Consider the following 24,938-nt stretch of genomic DNA (forward strand, 5'->3'; position numbering starts at 1 on the left):
CCCAGAGAGACAGATGATACAATATAAAAACTGAAAGGAAGGAAAAGAGAGAAAGAAAAGAAGTATCAGGGGGCCACTGACTCTCAGGGGAAGGCCTGAGCCTTACACACAGAACAAAGGCGGACAGCATGACAGCAGACTGAGAGATCCGACCGCATAAAAACGTCTGTGCTTCAGAAAACCCTGTAAGGAACCTGTGATATACACCAGAGTTGCCTTATCCTACAATTACGTGTGTGTGTCTGTGCCCCTCCTCAACATTCCTACGTGGGTCCCGCCCAGCGCCTGGCACAAAGAGGGCTCTGTACATGCTGTGTGACTTGGAATGTTAAACAGGCGCAGGATTCTACCTGATTCCGTCTGGGTGTGGGAATGGGGAGATGCGCATCCTCCGAACATAACCACCGCCCCCCGCCATCCTCCCTCCAGCTGGGTCGTCCCTTTTGTGCTCCATATCGTTTGAACCCCACGACAGTGTATTTGCTTTCTTGGCAATTCTGTCTCAATGGGGCCATCGAAGGGGCTAAATTTCCTAAGAGATTGATCTACCCACCTACTCAGAGACTGTCAGAATGTCAGAGCTGCAAGAATCTCCCAGGCCACTGGTCCTATCAAAATGTAGAGATGGGGACACTAGAACTAAGAGGGGAGCTGGGACCCAAGTCCAAGTCTCCTGACACATTTGAGTTCTGTATGTCACCCTTCCGCTCATTCCAAAACCCTGCTCCTCTAGGTCCACGCAGCCCCACCCCATCCCGCCCTTCTCTCTCTCGTCCTAGATAAACAGCCATCCAGAGACGCTCCCTGTCAGCCCTGCCCCTCTCTAGCAAGCAGGACCCCTGTCCACAGACTAACTGGTTTCACAGGACGGGTCTCCCCTGCCCAGGAGGGGAGGGAGCTGCCCACTCTCTCCCGTGCACAGCAGCCCCCCTCCACAGATCTGCCCAGCACAGATCGCGCCTGGCCTCTTCCTTGGGTTTGGTGAGCAAGTCCCTACTGGGGTCTGGAATCACTGTAAACAGACACAGTGTGTACCCCGAGTGGACACTCAGGGCAGAGTCCCCGCCCTGGGCAACTCCCCTGTCTGTTGAACTTCGAACAGTAAGGATGATCACTCCTGCTGATATTTAAAGAGTGAGGGAATGAAGCTCCCGAGGGTGGTGACGTGCCCAAGGCTGCACGACGAGGCCCGAGAGACAAGCCTCCCATGTCTGAGGGGACACTCCTTCCCTCACACCAGAGTCACCCCCTTTCACCTCTTCCGTCGATATCTGAAAGTCTCCACGTTCTCCTCTACCTGCAAAGTGCACTCCAGCTGAGACGTCCTCTGCACTTCAGCTTCCTGACAAAAGTTTGCAGAAGGGAGGCGAGAGAGGGTCTTTGCTGAGTCAAGTGTCTGTAGAGAGACAGGAAAAATACGGCTTTAAAAGGATGTTAGGAGAATTTTTAAAAATAACTGCCCATCTCGGAGGATCACTAGACCTCCACTACTTTGTGTTTCTGGCTCCAGAGTCCCAGCCTCTGCTTCTAAACCTTCGGGCTTGTTCCATTTCTTCCTACCGGAATGCAGCTCTGCCTCATGCACGCTGAATCCCAGGACCCAGCACACTACTTAAGCAGGTGATCAGTAAGTATTTGTTGGATGAATGAACGAACGAATGAATGAGTAACCTTGGGCAAGACTCCGCCTTCTTCGCTGGGTCCTGGGTCCGTCTCCTCACTGGAACACAGCCGGGATCGGACGGGTGACTTAAATAAAACATTCAAGTGTTGTAGGGTCCTTTGAGGGCCTGGCTGGACTTCGACAACTCTGTTACCAGGGTGGCCCACTGGCTAGGGGCGGGGATGACACAGTTCTGTCACTACCATCAGCCCAGTCAGAGCCGGCAGCCTCGCCTATTGGGAGACGAAACCCCAAACAAAAGGGCAGCGCCGAACAAAGTGGGGGGAGGCCAACAACGACACCTTGACCTGCCGCACCCCCGTCTCTGCAGCGGAAGCGGTTGAACAGGGCTGGCTCCCGGCCTGTGACCCCCACCCACTCCCAGAACCCTGCCCGGACCCCAAAGCCAAGTTGCCACATACCCCTCACCGAAAGTGCCTGACCTACATCTTGGAAAGAAGCGCAGAAGGAATTACGTCACCGACACCCTACTAACTCGCATCCCAACCCTCTGGCCCTTCTAGGCATCAGGAGGTTTCTGCATCTCTGTACCCGGGAGGTGGGAGTCCTTTCGCCCCTTTGCTAGCCAGTTTGGTACACAGGCATCCCGGTCCCACCCCCTGAACAAGTTTTGCCCTACCATTGGCTGGGAGGACGAAAGGGCTCGGTGGGTTCAGCCAATATAAGGAGGGTCCTGGAAAAGGTGGAGCCTAAGAGGCGGGCTAGGTGGGCTAGCCGAGAACAGCCTGCGCCCCTAAGCACTGAGGCCCCCGACTGTCACGACTGTCACACCGCCAGCTCCAGATGCTGAACGGAAAAACCATCTTCCCTTATACAGATCCCGCGCTTTCAGTCTCAAAGCCAGGATCAGCAGCACACGAAAGGAACTTGGGGGTGCCTACACGTCCTGTTCCAGGCCTGCGGATCCAGCAGGGAAGAAAATGAACTCGCTGGTCCAGGAAGCTCACCTTCAAGTCAGGGGAGACAATGATGAATAAACCGTAGGACGTGGTAGCAAGGGGAGAAAGAGAGGGATGGCGTGGGACTGTTTTACAGGTGACAGGAAGTGGGCAACTGGGGCGTGTAGGCATCTGGGGGAAGCGCGTTCTTGACAGAGGGAACGTCGGGAAGCAAAGGCCCTTAAATCAGGAGGCAGAGAAGACCGGCATTTGGGACCGCACGGGCCTTTGGGTGTTTCCCAAATACCAAAGGGTTTGTGACAGAGGACTGACACGATCTTGCCTTGTTTTCCCTGCCACATGTTCAAAGATTTATTAGCCATCAGATGTGAAAAGAACAAAGAGATCTGTTCCTATAAACCGTTAATTTCTTGCTCTCAGTGCTTAGTCATTCTGACAGAAACCTTGCTTGCATGGAAGTTTTACTCCACGGGACAACATTTTCAATATTTTCTCTGGCTGCTCTGTTGAGAAGCATCTAAAAGCTGGCAAGAGTGGAAGCAGAAAGATTAAGAGGCTACTGCGGTATTTCAGATGAGAAATGATAGTGGCTTGGATGAGCTTAGAAACGACAGAGTGCAGGTGATGCGAATTGGTTCTGCGTGTACTTTGAAGGCATGGTCAGCATGACTTGGCAATGAACTTGATGTTGGCTAAGGGTGACTCCATGGTTATTGATCAGAGCAACCAGAACAAGAGAGTAGACTGAAAGAAGAACAAGTTTAGAAAGAGGGATCAATGGTTCTGTTTTGGATGTGCTGAGTGAGATGCCAATTAGACATCCAAGAGGAAATGGCAAACAGTTGTACTAGGAGTTAGGAGTTCAGTGAAGAAATCACAGCTAGAGATGTAAATTTAGGAGGTGCCACTGTGTCACTACAGGGCAGTCAGGATAATCTAGGGAATGACAGTAGATAAAGAAGTCACTTGAGGATTGAAATCTGAAGCTCATCAATCAACAAATATGTAATAGATACTTAGAGCTTTCTTATCCATCACTTCATGTAGGTAGCACAGTAACTGCCACATTTTTTAGAGGAAACTGGGAAACAGAGGTTCAGAGAAATTATAAGATCTACACAAGTTCACCCCCTCCCCCAGCTGGTGCTAGAAGGAGAACTCAGGAGCACAACACTACGGCCACTACATCAGGAAACACTTAAGAAGAGTATTCATGCACATTCAGACAGGTATAATTATACACAGCTTGCTCTTGCTTTTCAGCTATTCTTTTATTTGGGAGAGGGTCATTAAGTCTGATGCAAGCTGCTAACTCCACATCTGGTTGCAGAGATTAATGACAACTCATTAATGTTCTAGCCCCAGATGTTCTCAAATTTAAGAAAATGTAATTGGGACACATTAAAAATACAAATTCCAGGGTCCCTTATCCAACTTGTCTATCCACAAGCATATTTTTTTTTCCTGACAAAAATCTATTCATTCAGTCCAGAATGATGCACTGCTTAGAATCAGGGTATTCTGGGTGTTCACAATTGTCTAAATATTCATCAGTTTCAATATTTATCATGACCTCTGCCAGCCAAGAAACTCAAACTCGTATTTGGATAAATTCAGCGTCTGGTTAGTCAGGTCCCACATTATTGGTCATAATGATGGTAACACAACGGTTCCCTCTGGGAATTCACAGTCTGAGGCCGTCTCTCAGGCTATAAGAAAAAATAAAAAGATACTGCAAAAGTCCAAAAGTGAATGGAATTTATTGCTGCAATGGTTACTGCTTTACAGGTTGTAAAGGGCTTTCATTGCCATTGACTAGTCTAAGCCTCAGTTATTTTATGACATAAAATTGTCCTTATGTTCTAGATCAGAAAAATAAAAGCTAGGCATGTGAAATGATTTGCTTATGGTCGTACAGCTAGTAGTGGACAATTTGACACTTGGACTGGGTCTTCTGACTACAGTTGCGTTTTTTTATCTACCACCACACTGCCTGAAACTACAGATGGCATCTGTACTGTTACAACAAGCCATCCACAATCCCCTTTGACCTTTTTCAAACTTTATTTTAGAACTTTCAAACATGTATATACTTCTAGTTACAGTCAAGATTTGTTAACATTTTGCCACATGAGTTTCTTCTCTCCTCACGCACATACACGTAGTATTTGATATTGTTAGGCCATGTGAAAGTGTATTGAAGAGATCATAACCCTTCAATCCTAAATTTGTGGCATACGTCCCCAAGGAATAAGGACATCCTTCTACACCACCAAAATACAACTGTTGCACTGAACAAATTTGAAAATAATTCTGTATCATCAAATGGACCTACTTTTAAAAGTTCTATCCATTTCATATTCCAATGTCTCCATTATTTCCTAAATATCTTCTACAGCTTTTTCAAAATCTAAGTTCTCTCACTGTATTTGGAGGTTGTGTCTCTAAAGAGCATCTTTTAATCTAGAATGGTGAAGGAAATGTTTTCATTTCATTGGCTTTTGTTGAAGACTCTAGGTAAAGTCTCATATAACATCTCACATTGCATAAATCACAAATCACTGAATTTGTCTGATGTTTCCTCATCATACCACCCTCTATTTCATGTAAATTGGAAGGTAGAAAAACAGGATTGATCTGATTCAAGTTAAATCTTTGCTTCAGAGGTTTCTATTAGAACATATTGCATTACCTGGAACCCTTCATTTCTTTTTTGTATTTTGTCTGTATATTTAAAATTCTCCATGATAAAAAGTAAAAACAAAACAACATTAAGGCTGGGGGGAAAGACTGGACAAAGGAGAGGGAGACAAGAAGGTAGGGGATCTCTTTGAGGTGATGAAAATATTCTAAAATTGACTGTGCTGATGGCTGCACACATATGTAAATACATCAAAACCTCTGAACTACGGGCATTTGACATGGCTGAGTTGTACGCTGTGTGAATTATATTTCAACAAAAGCTTCTAAAAGGCCCTGGCTGGTGTAGCTCAGTGGATTGAGCACAGGCTGCGAACCAAAGTATCACAGGTTCGATTCCCAGCCAGGGCACATGCCTGGGTTGCAGGCCACGGCCCCCAGCAACCGCACATTGATGTTTCTCTCTCTCTCTCTCTCTCTCTTTCTCCCTCCCTTCCCTCTCTAAAAATAAATAAATAAATCTTTTAAAAAAAGCTTTTAAAACAACAAAAAGTAAGGAATTCACGCCAGAGAGCCATTCCTGTGCCTGCCACAGTGCCGAAAAGTCCAGGTTTCCATTGGGAGTTAAACACGAACTGAGGAGCCACGTGGAACACGACCCAGGAGGCAGCGGCCATGGTGTTCAACCCGGGGGGAGCGTGTGCCCTATGAATAAGGCCAACTCCCCTCCTTGGCAGGTCAATCCGGCCTTGTCCTTGAGTTCAATTTATATTAAAACAAAAATCCCTGATATTATGGGATGAATCCCCACAAATTCACTTGTTGAAGTCCTAACCCCAAGGACCTCACAATGCGACTCTATTTATAGATAGAGCCTTTAAGGAGGCAATAAGGATCGAACGAGGTCATGAGGGTGGGTCCTAATCTAACACAACTAGCGTCTGCATAAGAAGAGGGAATTAAGAACACAGACTAACACAGAGGAAAGGCCATGCAAAGAGAGAAGATGACCATTTACAAGCCAAGGAGAAAGGTCTCAGAAGAAATCAGCCCTGATGGAACCTTGATCTTGAACTTTTAGCCCCAGAAACGTGAGAAAATAGATTGCTGTTAAGCCACCCAGTCTGCAGTATTTGTTGCGGTAGCCCCCTCGACCAGTACACCTGACTTCCTTGAGAGACAACAGATTTTGTGGTGACCAACTCATGATTACCCTAAGAGGAAAAAGGGAGTTCTAGAACCTGGAGATGCAGAGCAGGTGACATGTCAGGAGATGGCTTAGCCCCTGGGGTCAATTGCAGGCCAGGAATTTATAACTTGTTTGGCAGACGGCAGGTAAAGCACACCTTTACCTCTGCTGCTGTACAAGCATATTGCGCTGGACAAATGAGAGGCCCCCGACCACATGTTCTTGCAGGTTTGGGGGGATTGTCCGGAAGTTCCTGATTCTACAGTTCAGGTATCCCACATACCCACTCTCAATGGCTGTCTTAGGAAGTCCCTGAGAAGAGGTGAATGGTCTAGGTTTCCTCAAACAGTTCTCTTTCAGAAGTCTTTTAAAGAATAACTACAACTATGACATTGTTCCAGGGCTCCTCATGACAAAGATGTTGACAATGGATAACCAGAGTAAGTGCACAGCTTAGCCTGGAGAATACAGTTGTCAGTGGCTTTATAGTTAGCCCGGTAGCAGCTGCTGTGACCACTTCCCCATAAATGACCCTGTTGGTAGGCCACACACATCTCGAATCCTGGGGGCACCAGTGGTTCGGCTCCCAGCAGGAGCCTGAGGATCCTCAACTTTTGCTCATTACCAGGGCAGCCTGATAGTGACTTGGAGAGGTTCCACTCGAGGCTTCTGACAGCAGGACGTGCTCTGTGACGTGCTAGGGTTGCCACAGATGTGGTTTAATTGCAATTGTTCTGGCCCCTGCTCCCCCGGAAAGCAACATAGCCTCAATGAGGGGATATAGCGCTTTTCAATCTTACTCGAATGGGAATCGAAGTATGTAATTAATGTGTATGATCTAGTGGCTGGGCATGTACATTACGTGCCCTGTGGCCCCGAGCCATGAAGCCATGGTTGCCTCCCAGCCACGGGGGAATATATAGTGCCCTGCAATTACTCTCACTGATATATAGTACCCAAGCATTGGTGACTGCTGGCCCTGTGCGTGTCTGTCCACAATCCACATGGCACCAAGCTGGGAAACTGATTATCGTGTGCCTCATTTGTATACAGGACTATGCAACGGGAAGGGAACTGGGGGAGAGGCCTATTATATACCATCATAAAATGCCACCTATTCATTCCTAGAAACTTTTAAGTCTATGGACTGGCCCACCTAAGGTGTAAAAAATAGTATGTTGTTAGTCAGCTGGCAATTCCTAACCAAGCATCACTTGAGGAATACCTATAGGTCAGAAAGTAGGGGTGGGGTGGGATATTAGAATTTCTCTCCTGTTTTCACGTAAAGGGCTCACCAAACCTTTAGTGGGAATCTGCCCCCACCCCACGTGGCACCCACCTGGGTACAGTGCAAGGCCCTTGGCCCCATGCATACGTCAGTGGGAGGAGTGCTGTGGTTCAGTGAGGGATAAGCCCACAATGTCCTATTCTGGGCCAAATACTTGCACCATTAGGTGCCTGCAGCCCCCTGACATCACAACACCTTCCCCTTATCCAGCTGGTCAAGTGCTCCTACAAGGACCCATCAGGCTGGAAAATGTCCTCATGTTAGGGGTAGGGGATTTGTTTTAAATGTTACATAGAGAAAAAGCCACCCTGTGGGTGTTCAATTTGTCCCTAACACTTAAGAGGTTTTCATGAATGCATCCCTTGCAGCACTCCAAGAGGTCAACACCATGGCAGAAATCTCTCCCAACATGGGACAGTACTCAAGAACTCGTTAGCACCCGAATCTCTTCACCTTTCCTACCGGACTTAAAAGCTGAATGACCAGGGCTGGGACGGAGAGTACAGTTATGCACCATCTTCTCTGTATGTGTAAGAGGTAAGAGGGTAAGTGAGGTCCTAGCACTTTCACGTCATGTTTCACTGCCTGGGTCATACCCATCTCCTAGGAAGAAATGGTCTGACTTTTACAAATAATTTGGGAGCGCGTTCATACCGCTTACTGGTACTCTTTTTGCATTGTGGATTCGTAGATGGAGTTGAAGTTATGTACTGTAACTAAAAGATTCCCACACTTATTTCAGGAAATTTTTTTCAGAAACGGGTGCAAAATAAAAGTTCTGCCTGACTTCTTGCCCTCCAAAAACAAAGAGGCTGTAACTCATGTGGATTTTCTGATGTCAAATGATAAACTGTAACTAAGGCATTCCCACTCACAATGAGTAAACGTCCTTATAAGCGTAAACTCCCTGGTGGACTATGTTTTCTATAACTGAATGTTTTCTTACACTTTACTAAGAATAGGTTGCTTGGGGTAAGAGGGATGTAAGGGGACTAAAAGGTAATGTAAAAAAAAAAAGGTGCAATAAAGATTAAAAAAAAAAAAAGGTTCTTTTCCCGATTTGGAGTTGCTGAAGAAAAATAAGGTCTGAGTTGTGACAGAAGGTTTTTCCACATTCAATTCTTTTTACAGCAATGCTACCAGGAATCAATAAAGAACGTGGAAGGAGGTTCCACTGGACCCACATTATGAAGGCTGAGCTGAAATGAAAGCAGGATACAAAATGCTGGTGCTGGGTTGAACATTTTCAACCAGATCAGCAAAATCCTGAGGTGCTCCTTCACTCCTGAAGGAGCATATTAGTACATATCAGTAATGTAAATACTCACCTTGTACCGTCAGGTCTACACAGACAATTTTAATGGCATTCAAGAGGATGCTAGGACAAGTCAAGGAAAACCCACTTCCCCTATTTTGGGGCAAACACCAAAGAGGGAAAGCCCTCAAATTGACCAACGGGGAAAAAACAAATGACATATGGGACAAATGAAAAGCCTCTGCAATTTGTGGCAAGTAAAAAGACATATGAAATATATATTCAAGAAAAACTGCGAGAGATTAAAAAATACAAAAGAAAAAATAAATAAATTTTTAAAACCCAGGAGTTCCAAAGAGAAACAAAATAAACCCAGTAGTCGTGCCAAAAAATAAACAAGCAAAACCCTGAAAGGAAATTGAAATGTAAAGCATTATGTATTAAAACAGGGCTCTAACTACATATACATGAGATTAGAAAAATTTTTCAGAACACTGGGTGACACTTTATACCACTGGACAGACCAGGAAAATGATTTCCAGATATATATTACCAAAATTAACAAAGAGGTAGAAACATAAAGAGTGCATCCATTGAAGAAATCAAAGTGTGGCTAAAGATTTGTCCCTCCCAACGGCCTACCCCCCAAGAATGTATATGACCCAGTTACTTTTACCCTTCAGAGTAATTCTCACATTATGAAACTCTTCCAAAACATTTTGCAAAGCCAGCAAAACCTTTAAAAGTAATCACCACAAATGGATTTTATATTGAGTGCAAAGAAATTTCAACTATTTCAAAAACTGTCAAATTACAAAATAACATAACCCATAAAATGACACCAATAGCTTTTAAAGTTAACAGAATTTAATAGCCATCCTAATAAAAACTAAGTGCAATGATAACTACGGTGTTTACTATATGGCAAGCACTGTTTTAAGTACCTTACACTTATGAACTTATGAGGTAGCTTCATTTTTAAAAAACGTTTTAAAAAAGATTTCATTTACTTATTTTTAGAGAGGGAAAAGGATGGAGAAAAACAGGGAGAGAAACATTGATGTGCAAGATACACTGATTGATTGCCTCTTGCACACCCCACCTGGGGACCTGGCCTAGAATCCAGGCATGTGCCCTGACTTGGAATTGAACCAACCACCTTTTGGTTCGTAAGCCAGCACTCAATCCACTGAGCAACACTAGCCACGGTGGTGGCCTTATTTTATACATGGAAGAACTAAGACACAAGGAAGCCAAGTGAGAGACTTGCCCAGGATCACACATCTAAGAAACTGATGGATTCAGTATTGAGCGTAGGCACAAAATCCATGTACTTCACTACGATTCTACATTGCTTCTTCTCAAAACAGGAATAGAAAGAAACTACCTACACTCTATAGAATATAAGTCAGAAACGAACAATGAAACATCAGTAGTGAGACTTCCAGGGGTACATATAGAAGATGTCAGTGAGGGCTTTGTACATGATATCCTATGATGAGATGCCACTTCCCTCTTAAAGGCTTCTAGTCTGGTGGGAGAGATGGGTAGGTAGACTGTATCTAATTTAAAGATGGTGCAATTCGAGGAAAGTTTTTTAAAAATTATTTATTAATCACTAGTATGTGAAAGTTATTACCTGTATGCTAAAACAAATGGATACCATATCCAACCTCGAAGAGCCTACAATAAGTTGGTGTGAATGTACACACATATGGATTAAGTTGAGAATAATTTACAAGGCAATTTAACAGTTGCTCATGGTGGCACCAGCTAATGGGAAGCACTGAGGTCAAATGAGTAAGAGGAATAAAGAAGGGGCTGAAGAAAAGTCTTTCACAGATGAGGTGGATCTGGAAGGATCTAGAGATGAGATTGATCTGAGAAGTTCTGAGGGACATAGATTAGCAAATGGGAAAAAGAAAGGCTTTTCTGAATAGGAATACTGGGATGAGGGTATAGATTAGAGTTTAAGTTTAAAAAGTAGGTAAGGAGGGACACAGCTGAGAGAGTAAAGAATGAATCAGTCTTAGGAATGACTTTATAAAAGAGGAGGTGGGCTAGAATAAGGTAGACACAATCTCTGTCCTTCAAAAAAAGTGTGATGATAGGATACATAATTAAGCTGAAATACATTTCTACACAGTTGAAAGAGAAAGACACTAAGAGAGAGAACGTGAGAAATTAGGGTGGGAAGGAGGGAGGAAGGGAGGAAGGGAAGGAAGGAAGGAAGGAAGGGAGGGAGGGAGGGAGGGAGGGAGGAAGGGAGGGAGGGAGGGAGGGAGGGAGGAAGGAAGGAAGGAAGGAAGGAAGGAAGGAAGGAAGGAAGGAAGGAGACCCTTCAAGTGCATGAAGTGTGTAGTCCATCTGTCCACAATGGTGGGCAGGGAACACACTGTTCCCCACTCTCCCACCCTCATGACCCAGCAGACAGCACTCAGAGGATGACCCACTTTCATTAATGGCTCCTGCAGGGGGTCAGAGTAAACACCCTTCTTACAAAGAAAGCTTAATGCCAAGTGCCTTGCTCTCAGTCTTGGAAACTTAGGCCTCAGGAAGCTGACCGAGCCACACCTGACTGCTTCTCTCCAGTGTGAGTTCGCTGGTGGTGGTTGAAAGTGGAACGCTGACTGAAGGCTTTCCCACACTCAGCACATTCATAGGGTTTCTCGCCAGTGTGAACTCTCTGGTGCACAATGAGTTGTGAGCTGTCACTAAAGGCTTTCCCACAATTGTTACATTTGTAGGGTTTCTCCCCAGTATGGGTTCTCTGATGTACCATTAGACTGGAGCTGTAACTGAAGACCTTCCCACACTCACTACATTCATAAGGTTTCTCGCCAGTGTGAATTCTCTGGTGTATGATGAGGTGTGAGTTTTGATTGAAGGATTTTCCACACTCATTGCATTTATAGGGCTTTTCACCTGTGTGAAGCCTCTGATGTCGAATAAGACATTTACTCAGGCTGAATGCCTTCCCACACTCACTGCATTCAAAAGGCTTTTCTCCAGTATGAATTCGCTCATGGTCGGTGAGCTGAGAGTTCTGACTGAAGGCTTTCCCACACTCCCTGCACTTGTAAGGCTTTTCCCCAGTGTGGAGACTTTGATGTCGGGTAAGACATTTGTTGCGACTGAAGGTCTTGCCACATTCAAAACACTCATAAGGCTTCTCCCCAGTGTGAATTCTCTGATGGTCAGTAAGATTTCTATTAGAACAGAAAGCTTTCCCACACTCATTACACTTGTAGGGTTTCTCACCAGTGTGCAGAACCTGATGTCGGACAAGACTTTTACTCCGAATGAAGGTCTCCCCACAGTCACTGCATTCATAAGGTTTCTCCCCAGTATGGGTCCTCTGGTGGTCAATGAGTTGGGAACTCTGAGTGAAGGCTTTTCCACATTCGTTGCAGGTATACGGTTTCTCCCCATCATGGTGTCTCTGGTGTTGAACGAGATGGGAGCTGTGCCGGTAGGTCTTCCCACACTTGCTGCATTCATAGGGCTTTTCCCCTGTGTGGGTTCTCAGGTGAACTATGAGCTGAGAGGTCTGCCTGAAGGTCTTGCCACACTCGATACACTCATAGGGTTTCTCTCCAGTGTGGATTCTCTGATGGCCAGTGAGGTGTGAGCTCCGACTGAAAGCTTTGCCACATTCATCACACTGATAGAATTTCTGTGACTTCACAACCTGCTGTCCTGCAGGCCTGGAAGACAGATTCTGATGATCCCCAGGTTCTTTACATCCATTACATCCATCTTTTGTGGATTTGTTTTTATCCTCACAAGTCACTTCCAGGAAACCGCTTTCCAGGCTGCTCCCTCCCTCCTCTGAGGGTTGTGCTTCGAGCTGCCCTACAACATCTTCATAGGCAATTCCAGCTCCTGGTGCCCCAGGTTCCACCCCACATAGGCCTCCTGGTGTCCCAGCAGGTGACCCCGATCCTTCAGACATTTCCCGCCCTGGAGGCAACTCAGATTTCTCCATCCTAGTCTCACCTGATGCCAAAAAAAAGAAGAAAAAAAGCTTTTACTCACTTCTTGTCCTACTGAGGAAACAGAATCATCAGGAGTCCATGTACCTGAAAAAGCCTTCACATTACAGGTAAGGAACGATGTGACACATGGAGAACAAGAGAGAAAATGAGAAACAGCTCGAATTTTTGTTCATGGACAGAAAGACAAAGAGGGGAAGCAGGTCGGTGGAGATGCGTGGATAAAAAGCCATTAGGACAGAGATATTTGAGTCAGCACAGTCACGTGAGTAGGGCAACTGAAAAGCAAGAGATCAGAATGTAAAGCTTGTCTGAACTTCTTCCAGAAGTCCCTTAGGTGCTATGCGTTCTTAGTAAATAAACTATAAGACCTGTCTAACTGTGACGCTGTACAGTTCCATGATTCGCAAGATGTTAAAAGTGCGAGGGCAAAATCCTCAAATCAAATATGAGAAAAAGTGTTGGCAAACATGAGAGTTTAAAGAAGATTTACATCATGAGGGTATAGTCAGAAAAAAGTGTAAAAAAGGAGTGAGTCTGGTTGATAGCTTGTGACAAGATTTGGAGAAGCCATGCGTTCAGGGATGCTGGAGGAGAGTACTGAAGGGGAATGCAAAGCTCTAAAAGTGGGGATACCCTAGACCTCGGAGCCCTGTATTGTTAGGAACTGGTGCCACAATGCTATAAAAATTGAGATAGGCATCATTAATAATGGAATATAAAACAAAGTGTGACTTTTGTATCTTGATAATCTGGCATCACCAGGGAACTGAACATTGAATATATTGCCTTTGAATTCTAGAACTTTTGAATACAAAAGTTGGGAGAAGGCAGAGCAATCATGCTTATAGTTAAACACAAAATATTTGGTGCATTTCAATTATGTCAAAGCCAAGGCTACAAACCATCATGCTACTACTTTAAATGTACAAGTGGTAGATTTCTGAACCCCTGACTCCTGAGCCCACCCCCTCCAGAGCAGACCTGTCAATCATAGACCTGTCCTGACAACAGCACCTTCAAAAGGAGCTGCTGTGCTCCAGTCCTTCCTGAAAGAAAAGTGGAGGCAACCAGGTCTTATGCCTAGCAACCCAGCTCATCCCATGATGGACCACCGGTTACTAGATGAGGCCCAGGCCTTACAGCCAAGTGTAGCTACCTTTTCTGTAGATTAGTCATCCTTCTGCTGTGGCCAGGACCAAAGTTCTGCCCAGAGTATGATATTTAACAGCTGAGCCACTCTTGGAATCCCTCCCTAAGTAAATTCCAAGCTGGAAGTAGAGCAAAAGGAATACATTGCAATAAAGAAGCAGCTTAGGTGAAATGGTGCATGGGGAGAAGCAAAGCTATTAGGAGCCAATTCAAAATAGCGCAAAATTCATTTCCGTTTGTTGCTGAGGCTCCCAGGCTCCCCAGGCTCCACAAGACCCTGCTTCCCAAAGTCTGGTCTACCTGGTCAGTTTGTACAAGTTTCCCATCCCTTTAGCCTTATTGTAAGTAACATGGCTCATTACGTAAAATCACTTGAGTGGGTCTCTATTCCTTAGAAATACAAACTCTACATAAACCACCCCAGCTCAATTCAGAATGAAGTACAGAGAATGGCGACAAGTATTAAAGCTGGATGATGGGAGCAGAGAGAGTCAGCATACTGTTCTGCTTTGTCTATGTGGGCAACTTTTCATAATGAAAAGTCAAAAAAGGAGAGAAATACAGCAAAGACAACGTGAAGGATGCAGCTGCTAGGTTCCCAGGCAGACTCATTACCCAGTGAGGCCACGCTGCAGGAAGTTTCTGGCATGCTGCTCTGGTTCAGGGCTCTCTGACTCGGTGCCCGGCCTTTCCACTTCCTCCCCGTGTAGTCCGCAGACGGGAACTCGTACGCTGCAGACCCCTGCAATGACAAGCTTCCATCGCTCAGAGACACTCCCTCCCCCGAAGGGCAGAGGGTCATCAGGGATGCTGAGAGCACAGGGCAAGGGCCCTGCTGGGCAAAGGGGTGGAGAGGCCAGAAGCTGGGATGACACATCTGAAAGGACAAGTCCGGGGCAAGAGACAGTCCATGAACTCAGCAGGCGGCCCCAGCTCCAGGGGGAGCAAGGAGACAGGGCAGCCACAGGGGCAGTCTCAGCAGGGGCCAGAGCCCCGCAGATGAGCTCTAGCTCTTCCTGGGCCACAGACTCAGGAACTCAGGAAAGACACAAAGAACCCAGCTCACCTGGGGCCTGGCCATCCGAAGCACAGCTGCTGCTGCTGCTTGGTGTCCTGAGCTGCCCACTTGGAGAGGGACAGGTGCAGGGGAAGCACATGGAGCTGAGGGAGGAAAGAAATCTCTGAGTGGATGAGCCCTGCCCTTGGCTCCAGTAAGGCTGTACCCCAGAGTGGGTTCATGAGGACCCAGGCAGATCCACGCACACAAGACGCTCATCCCTCGTCCACCCAGGCGTTCCCCTGCGTGTGCTGTGAATTTTCCACGGAGGGTGCAGTAGAACGTCCTGGGTCAAACTTAAAACAGGTCTCCCAGCCTTCGCTCTCCTCAACCTCCCATAAGGAAGTTACACTTCTGACCACTTCCTCTCCACATGCTTCCCTAGCACCAGCCTTGCCCAATTTCCCCCTGACATCTCTGCACCCTGTCCACCCCATTCCCCGGTTTCTCTCACTTTCCCTGCGCTCTCATTTGGACACTCCAGGCCTCAGGGCTTCCTGTTCTCTGACAGAGATGGCCCTGACTCTCACTGCTCTAATGATGCTCTTAAGTTCGCGGTTCTCCCCTAGATCTCTTTCACAAGCTCCTACTTGCTTGGACACTTCACTTGGTGTCCTACAACACCTTAAGTTCAGTGTCTCAAATGCATGTTCTTAACTTCCTTTCCTGACCTCCCAAGTTCACTTAATAATTCCACATACTGGCCAAAACCCTCTAATTCCCCCTCCTGTCCCTTGCCCCATGGATTTTCCCTCATAAAGCCCATCACATCGATCACTTTCCACTCCACTTAGGCTCACTCAGGCAGTAACTGCCTCACATCTGTTCTCCTACGTCAGCCTCCTTCTAGGCTCCCTGCCAGTGGTCTCCCCATCCACTCATAATGCTCACGCGTGAGTGTAATCACCCTGAAATTGTTCTAACACACATCATCCATGTCCCCCGCAATCTTCCTGGCCTCCACTCTGAGGCCCTGTGCAAGCAGTCCCTGCACTCTCAAACACAGCCCCCCTCAACCCCACCTCAGCAGGGTCCAAGCATTAACCACCTAGAGTCTTTGCTTATATTCCCCATTCTGGGGCCCACCACCTGCCTCGACTCTCATTTTCTCCTTGATATTTCACTGTCCAATCCCACTGCTACCTCCTCCAGGAAGCATCCCTACACATGCCAGCTCCCCATTAACAATGTCCACATTGCTGGTTTGTGATGGCATCAGATGCCTGGGGACAGATGTTACTCATGCTTCTTATGAGGTTGTCTCTTCTTACACTCTGCCAACTAGGTAACTAGCTCTTTGAAAGTGGTGATGGTGTACTATGTGTCTCTGCTCCCAACAGTGCCTTTCCCACAGCATGTGCTTGACAAAAACTTGCTAAATACATGAATGACTGAAGAATAAGCAAAAGGGAACAGGGAAAGTCACTGGGAAAGGAAGACAGAGGGCAGGGCCATGAACGATTCCCACAGGGTGGGAGACGGGGAGATGAAGGCAGGCAGACTCCAGAGAGAGGAGACAAGGGTGACCGGGGCCAGAGCTGGAGAGGTGAGTACCGGAGTGCCCACTGCGGGGCTGGCGCGTCCCTGGGTCAGGAAGAGGCTCCAGGTGGCCTCCAGCGGCTGAACCATCACCGACGGGGGAGGCAGGAGGAGATTCCTCTGTTGCACTCAAGCCTGCCAGCTCCTCCAAACGCACTTCCTGTCCCTGTGCTGGAGCTGAGACCTAGAGATGAGGAAATACAAGTGGGTTCAAGAGAGCAGCCTTGGAGGTGCAGGGCCCAAAACCTCTAAGAAGCAACCCTGGAGAGAAAGCTCGGGAGAAGACGAGCCTGAGTACCCTTCTGGCTACACCAGTACGGCCTAATTAGGGGGAGAAACTGTCCAAGCAGGGGCTGCAGCTTGTAACCCTACTTGCATCCCTCTGTTCACCTTCCTGTTAGAAGCCTGCAGACCCGACTATATAACCACTTCCCCTCTGTGTCAGTTCTTCAGACACAAATTTGCTTTAAGAACTATCTAGAAAAAGGAGCCGGGAGAGCAAGTCAGTACACTCCCTACTTCGGGGCCGACCGAAGAGGCCAACCGGAAGTACCCAGGAAGCAGAAAATGAGAGGCGCGTGCACCTGTGCGTGCACAAATGCTGCTGAGGCTGAGGGCCAGAGCAACACCCCAGAACGGGGGGCCGGCAGACCTCGGAGGAGGTTCCTCGATCCTCTCAGCAAAGTGTTTCCTCTTCAGAGAAACCACCCCGACCTCACTGACAAAGCAAGCACAGTCGCCCTCTCAGCCGTAGCGTGTTAATCTCTGTATTATCTCACTTACACCTTTACTGTCTGTGTCTCCCCAATGAAAAGTAATAGCTTTCGGTCCTGACCGCCAGCTCCTAGGACAGTGCTGGGCCCCCACTGGTGATCCATCAGCAATACTGCCCACTGACTTCCTCTCAGTATTTTGCTAAGGGTTTTTAGGGTTATCCGCAAACTCAGTTTTCAACATGCACTACCTCTCTTCAATAATTTATATAAGGAAGTCAAGGAAGATCAGGTAAGACTAACCTTTAGAGACTTGAGAACCTCTCAAAGCACAGACCTTTTATTTCTAACTGCTGCTTGCTGTCATCAAAGCAGCTCCTTGCAATCTCATGGCTCCCACCGCGACCAGCAGTTAGACCAGAGAGCCTACTACACCACCTACGTCAATCCCCTTTACAAACTCCCCCAAGCTGGCATGTCCTCAGTACGGCAGGAGGAGAAAATGACAGCTCCCTCAGTCAGCCTTGCAGGATATGCACCGCTGTGAGGCAAGGGACACTCGCTCCTGTGGTCCGTCTGTCCAGAGTGGGGGCGAGAGCAGGAGGCTCCCTGGGTCTGGGCTTCCCAGGCTCTCCACTGGATGGGTCTTCTAAGCGGGAGTTACAGCTCTTAAATACAGCAGCCATGGGGACTGGCAGAAGGTGGAACTGAACTGCACTGTGACAGCGCAGCCTTGTAATTCACCGGCAATTAAATCCTGGCACGGCTCCTGTTCTTTAGCTGAGATCGCAGGTCTCCTTTACAAAACCCCCATTCTGACTCCCAGTCGAAGATGGCGTTCGGCAGGAGGACACCAGGGGGCAGCTGGGGGCTTAGAACCCAGGGAGAGGGAAAATCCTGGTCCCCACCTTTGGTGGGAATCAGTAGTATCAGCAATGACCACACTGGCCAAGTCTCAGGGACAAAGGGACTGCTTCCTAGCTCTGTCGTTTAGATGAGTCACTTAACCTTCCTGTGCTTTATCACCTGTCAAATGGTTACTATTTGTGTATTTTGTAAGCCTGCTAGGAGCTGAAATAAAAGGACATAAAAGCACTTTGCAAGCTGCGTGATGCTGCAGCCCAGCAGGGACCCCTCTGCAGCCCCAGTGTGCACGCGCTTCTGCTGGCGGGCTGACTCTGATCCGCCCTGGTAGCTCTTGATCTCCCCTTGGCAAACTGCCATGCAAAAGCTGGTTCATTCCTTCAGCCATAAATACACTGTGAGCCGGCGCTAGGAGAGACAGCTCTGCTCTCAGGTCTTCATGTGAGAAACATGTAGCTGACAACAGCGGCAGAGAAATACAGGGAGTCCAGATACCCTACTCCTAGGCTGGAGCCAGGAGTGCTCGGCTGCCCTGACTGCCGACTGTCAGTAACTCTCCGGGGTTTGTGACCCAGTCATTTTTTTTCTGAGCTCCCTGGATAAAAAAAAGACTGAGTTTTAGTGGAGGGAGCATTCTCTTCTGCATAGAGCAAAAGGTAGGAAATAGGAAAGTTTTTTTTTCACCTCCTCACTGAACGGCACTCGAAACCGTTCTCCCGCCCCTTGTCTTCGCCCATGGTTGGGCCTACTTGTTCTCCAGACCCCAGTGATGGCTGATTTATTCCTGTGTGTTTACTTGTTTACACAAGGGAATAATGGTTGACATTGGGTTTGATTATGCCAGATGGACATTAGCTGGTACTCCTAGAAAAAGGTCTAGCCCTAGGACTCCAATCAACTGGTGTTGATTCTATAGGCATAGATATATAATCTTTTTTTTTAAAGATTTTATTTATTCATTTCTAGAGAGAGGGGAAGGGAGAAAAACATCGATGTGTGAGAGTAACATTGATTGGTTGCCTCTTGCACACCCTGTTGGGGACCTGGCCCACAACCCAGGCAGGGCACATGCCTGGGAATCGAACTGGCAACCTTTTGGTTCGCAGGCCAACGTTCAACCCACTTGAGCCACACCTGCCAGAGCTGTAATCGTTTTTTTTAACGTACTGGATAAAATTATGTGATGGGTACTCAGGAAATTTCATATACTGGGTTTCCCTAACAAACAGCAAAGGAGTACACAGAGGCGACCCTAATTCACCCTGGTTAAGGACATGGGCCTCACTGGGAGGAAGGGACTTACCCATGGTCTTTTGATACGTCAGTTTAGCACTGACCTGGGTGCTGCTGGGAAGGTATTTTGTATGCATTTAAAGTCCCTAACCGGCTCACTTTAGTATTGTAGATAATCTGGAAAGGCCTGATTCAGCCAGGGGTAAGACCTAACATTCGGGGCTGACGGTTCCATGAAGAAGGAATTCTGCCCGCGGACAGCAGCTCCGGCCTGTGCCCGAGGGTTTCAGCCCATCCTTCCGGCCGGCCTGCCCTACAGAGGTCAGACTTGCCTCGCCAGCTCCCAAAACCACGCAAGCTGCTTTCCAGCAATAACATAAATATTTATACATATGTGAAATTTCCTACTGTTTTTTTTTTCCTTTGGCTGAACTCTGACATGCATGGTCACTGCACCACCTAGCTCTATGGCCCTAGGGGACAGGTTTCTCTGTTATCATTCTTTTGACTCTCCAGCTTTTCCTCTGATTTGAATTACCTTGGCTTTAAATCTGAGAGAACCCAGGGAAACAGGAAAAATTGAAATTAAATAGGCAAAAAGACCCCAGCTGGGTTTGGAAAGCAAAAAAAGGAACAAATGCTTATGAGACCCAGAAATGTCACCTCTCCCAAGGACCCCACCAGGCAAGGAGAGAACTGACCCCGAGAAGTCTGAGGGAGGGAGTCAGGAGAACTGCTCAAACGGGAACTCACGTCATCAGCGCCCCCAAGCTTCACCTCTGCCCGCACGCTCCCGCATTCTAACCCACGTGCAGATCCTCTCCCTGCCCAGAGTGCCGTGTGCATCTCCAAGGTGCAGCTGGGCTCACGAAACCCTATTTCACAAAGAGATTCACGGCATGGCTGCAATTCACATTTTTGTTTATGGCTTAGACACAAAACCATTTCCCCTCTATCTCTGACTGGCTCAGGAATCCTAAGGGCAAACCGACCTAGGGACTAAGGAATGGAGAATGCCTATTCCCAGGCCAACCTAAGCACTAGAAAATGGTTCTAGATGCCATGCTAGACTCAGCTGCTCACCTCCCCCAGGCCACTGAGACGTCTCTGGAAATCCTCCACCACAGCCACGGCCTCCTCACCACTCTCAGGGTGACGCAGCTGCACCCAGGTCCGAATCTCCCCCGGCAGGATGCTCAGGAACTGCTCCAGCACCAGCAGCTCCAGGATCTGCTCCTTGGTGTGTACCTCTGGCATCAGCCACCAGCGGCAGAGCTCCCGCAGCCGGCTCAGCGCCTCCTGGGGCCCAGACATCTCGTGGTAACATAACTGCCTGAAGTGTAGCCGGAAAATTTCACAAACGGGAGGGTGGTTCCTTTGGAGACTGCAGCCCTGCCTCCAGGTCTGGCCCCCTGGCTCCTGCTTTACAGTCAGGCGCCCCTCCTGCTTCTGGAGAACAGCACCCCTGGAGATAAGACCTAAAGCTGCCCTGCCTTGGGTGGCCATTACAACCCCAGAGATGCTTGTTCCAGCAGCAGCAGTCTGTCCAGTTAAAATGATGGTCTGTAATTCAGGTCTCCGGAGCTGTTTTCCAGAGTCGAGGTGTGGGGTGATGGGAGTGTCACCTACAGAAACATCAAGAGAGAAATCAGAGCCCCCAGATAGTTCAGTACCAGGCTGATGACAAATCCTCCACACTGAAAAAGCAAAGCTTCAGAAAAGAGAGAGAACAGCCAGGGCAGTCTCTCTAAGTATCTCTCCAGCTGATTTCCCTTCTTAAACTTTCAGTGGCTCCCATAAGCTGCAGGGTAAAACCGAAATATCTATGCACAGCATTCACAGCCCTTCACAACATGGGCTTAGGCCCCTGTTCTAGCCACACCCCCTACTCCTCTCCCCAGGAACCCAGGCTAGAAAGATAGCAATGAACTCCAGATATGGGAAATGCAAGATGATCCAAAGGGTGCATAGAAAATACTAAGTAGTTATTTAACTCCTATTTAACGCATCTCCCTCCCTCTTTCTCTTCTTTCTCTTCACCTGAGGATATGTTTTATTGATTTGAGAGAGAAACATGGGTCGATTGTTTACTGTATGAACCCCAACTGGGGATCGAACCCACAACCTCTTGGTGTAGGGGACGACACTCCAACCAACTGAACTACCCGGCCAGGGCAGCACATGTTTTATAATGTGCATTACATTTGTAAAACAGCATGTATCTTTAACTTACAAAAAAACCTATGTTGGAAGTACATGCTCAACACTCTTCTACCCTTCTCTGTTGAGATAGAGATGTACAATAAAGAAAGTCTGGGACTAAAGCTCTACAGAGCTCTGTAATACTCTTGCTCTGTTTGGATTTTTCTTCTTCCTTTCAACTGTTGACAAACTCCTACTCATCAGTCGAGACCCCAATGCCATTTGCTCTGGAAGGCTTCCCTGACTGCCCCATGTGGAGCGAGAGCTGGCGGCCTCCTTCCCTCCCCTCTCACTGCAACACTGTGTTTTCACCAGTGTACCTGCAACTCGACACTCACACCCTCCAAGCCGCTGGCTGGCCACCAAAGGAAAGGAATGGGATGCAGTTAGAAAATGCCAGACCTTTTTCTCCTCAACCTTCCCCAGAAAACCTTCCTGATGTTTCCAGGCCTTTAAGCATGGCTCTGCCTCACTGAGAGCACAGTGCCCTTTTCATTCAAACGTGTGTTTGTGGTTTACCCGGCTGTCTCCCCCATTTCTGGGAGGACTGAGAGGGCGGGGCGGGGCCCCAGTCCTCTCCCGCTGCGTGTGTACACAACACACAGGAACACCTGTTCGGTGAATGAATGAATGAATGTGGTTCATTTAGCTGATACTGAAGGAGGGGGAGACTTTTATTCAGTTTATACATCGCAAAACTTTGGAAACCAGCTCTTTGCTGATAACTAGGGCATCTGCGCTCTGCTTCCAATTTACCGTGCTCCTCGGTACCCTGGGGACGCTACCTCTCACTAGGCCTCAATTTCTTTAAAAAGAGAAAGACGGACTTAAAAGTAACCTGTGTCCTCTTAGATCTCATTATACTTGTATAAAGTCCTGGCCCCTTTCCTACTTCCTTCACTGTTCCAAATGCTCAGCAACTTATCTCATCTGGATTTCAGGTGTCCAAGTCCCACTCCACGTTTGAGATTCCGACAGCGACCGACCCACTTCCGACGCTCCGTATGGTGTCCCCGGGCAAAGCTGGGAAAACACCTATCTGCGCTTCGCGTTCGACTAGGCTCACCTGACCGCGTCTGCCCTGTTCATTGCGGTGCCCGCAGGGGCCCGGGTCCGTGCCGGGCACAGCTGGTCAGGGGAGTGCGTCAAAGAGGTGGCTGAACATCGGGCTGCTTTTGAGCGCCGCAGGGACGGCGCCGCCAGCCTCGGGCGCCAAGCGTGGGCCCGGCCAGCGTCACAGGACCCCGGCCCAGACAGCACCTCCCTCCCCGCCCCCGAAATGTTCCCTAGGGTGCCGCTGTGGCGACACCTCCGAGCCGCACTCTTTCGCGGCCGGGAGCAGCAGAAAAACAATGGCCGACCCGGAAGTGAGAGAGGCCCCACTTCCGGACGCCCCAGGAACCCGGAAGTCGCTGCGTTGAAGGTGGGCGCGCTGGGGTGGTTCGTTCTCGGGCCAATCAGGCCACCGGGACGGAAGCAGGGAGGGGATGCGATTGAAACCTCATCCTGCAATTGGGCTCTCAGACTATTAAAGGTCTGGGCAACCGGAGTCTCCGAGCTCCACTCCTTCCCCTCTGGGTTCTCTTGGGAAAGATACCCAAACATCTGAAAATGCAGAGCATAGCGTGTGCCTCTTGGGGCTATGAGCAGTGAAATGGCTAATAAGATTAAGTTTCTTTATTCTCAGAGCTTCTGATGCTTAAGTGGTTGGCTTCATTTCTGTAATGAAATGAGTGTTTAGACTTTATAGGTACTACCATGGCCACCACTGTGGGTCTGATCTACCATGACTAGGTTGGGTCCCAGTAGGGGAAACATGGTCCATGATGCCTCCCACATAGCACCTTGGGACACCTGCATTTGGGCCAAAGACAATCCCAGAAGGCCTGAGGGAACGAACACTACCCTGGCCTCTCTTGGACACTATCACACTAGCCTTGGTACAGAGCTAACAACAGGTAACCCAAATGCTACATGCCTAAAGCAGAACTCACATCTACCCTTGATTCTGAAGCTCAACACATGTTCCCACCACTGTAAAAAGCACTGTCATTCACCTGGAGGCCCAAACTAGAATTCTGGATGTCATGCCATGGCCTGGGTGTTCATGGGCAAGTTAAGCCTTTGTGCTGCAGCTTCCTCATCCGTAAAGTAAAGATAATAATAGTACCTAAATAATAGAGTTATGATATGAGGACTGAATGAGATAATTTATATATATATATATTATATATATTTTATATATATATTATATATATATATGAAATCACTTAAAATGGTGTGTGGCACATGGTAGGAATTATACATGTTTTTTAGTATTATGTTTCCTCCCATTTCCTCATTCCCTGTATCCAGATCATCGCCAAGGTCAGCCAGCCAAGCCTCTGCCCCATTTGTATGTAACAACAACAACAACAACAGAAAATACTTACACCACTCACTGTGCTGCTCTGCACCCTGTATTAAGTCCAGCCTAAGGTGAGAGCACATGTCAGAAGGGTGTTCCTAGGAGCCTTTTGGATTTACAGAGACCACAAAGAGAGGAGCACAGCCAGGGCTCAAGATTCTCTGCCCCCAAACTGTTTAGACCTTTTGGCATCATCTATGTGGACTGTCCCCTTTTCAGCAGTCATGACTCCCTTACCCTAAAAAGAAGGTGGGGCCCTAGACCACACCCCAGCCTCTTCACTGGAATGTGGGCAGGAATCCCCAGCTACTGTGCTTGAATAGTGGATGGGGTCCAAGCCCTTCTAGATAGGAGGCCCTCCTGCTAGATAGGAGACTCTCCTATCATCTTGAAAACTTCTACTTGGCCTTTAAGACATAGCTGAGAAAATCCCTTTTCCAGGAACTCTTCCATGTACCCCATTTCCCCACCTGGATTAGATGTCCCTTCCTTTGTGCTCCTGTGGTGGCCTGGCATGTGCTTGTCAAGGCCCTTATTTGTCACACTGCATTAACACCGCTGACTTGTCCACCTTCGCAGGCCCTCCCAATTTCCTAGAGAGGCCGCCGTGCCGCACCAGTGCGGGAGGTGGGGCGGTGGCGGGGGCCCGTGGGCTGACCCAGGACCCAGTCCCCGCCATGCTGTGGGAGGATCTGGGAGCGCTTTGCCTGCCGCCTGGAGCACCTGGAGAGAATTTCCGTGTTTTCTGTATTCTCCCAATTATGCAAACAAAGTGTACGCATTACAGACGGTTAGATGACGCGGATGAGTGTAAAAAAAGT

General features: G+C 47.8%; 1 protein-coding gene across 2 annotated transcripts; it reads right to left on the reverse strand.

The window, feature by feature from the left end:
* Nucleotides 1–10,545: 10,545 nt before the first annotated feature.
* ZKSCAN7 (zinc finger with KRAB and SCAN domains 7) lies at nt 10,546–23,059 on the reverse strand. Of its 2 annotated transcripts, XM_045857317.1 has the most exons (6): nt 22,777–23,059; nt 20,592–21,133; nt 16,714–16,882; nt 15,169–15,263; nt 14,718–14,844; nt 10,546–12,954 (listed from the first exon to the last, which is right to left on the reverse strand). In XM_045857317.1, exons 2-6 carry the CDS (start codon nt 21,012–21,014, stop codon nt 11,507–11,509), a joined length of 2,262 nt encoding a protein of 753 aa, XP_045713273.1. In that variant the 5' UTR covers nt 21,015–21,133; nt 22,777–23,059; the 3' UTR covers nt 10,546–11,506. The 2 variants fall into 2 exon arrangements, with proteins under 2 accessions (XP_045713273.1, XP_045713274.1); XM_045857318.1 differs by lacking the exons at nt 15,169–15,263; nt 22,777–23,059 and having other exon boundaries at nt 20,592–20,727.
* Nucleotides 23,060–24,938: the final 1,879 nt, after the last annotated feature.

Source organism: Phyllostomus hastatus, unplaced genomic scaffold, assembly GCF_019186645.2.
Source record: "Phyllostomus hastatus isolate PE091 unplaced genomic scaffold, TTU_PhHast_1.1 phas_scaffold_129, whole genome shotgun sequence".
NCBI lineage: Eukaryota > Metazoa > Chordata > Mammalia > Chiroptera > Phyllostomidae > Phyllostomus > Phyllostomus hastatus.

Bases quoted from the DNA above. Each gene is read 5' to 3' on its own strand.
- ZKSCAN7 (XM_045857317.1), bottom strand. From the start codon at position 21,014: ATGGCCACCCAAGGCAGGGCAGCTTTAGGTCTTATCTCCAGGGGTGCT. The intron at 16,883-20,591 runs GTGAGCAGCTGA...CCTCATCTCTAG, and splicing joins GTCTCAGTGGCCTGGGGGAG to GTCTCAGCTCCAGCACAGGG. The intron at 15,264-16,713 runs GTACTCACCTCT...TTCCTCCCTCAG, and splicing joins GCCCCGCAGTGGGCACTCCG to CTCCATGTGCTTCCCCTGCA.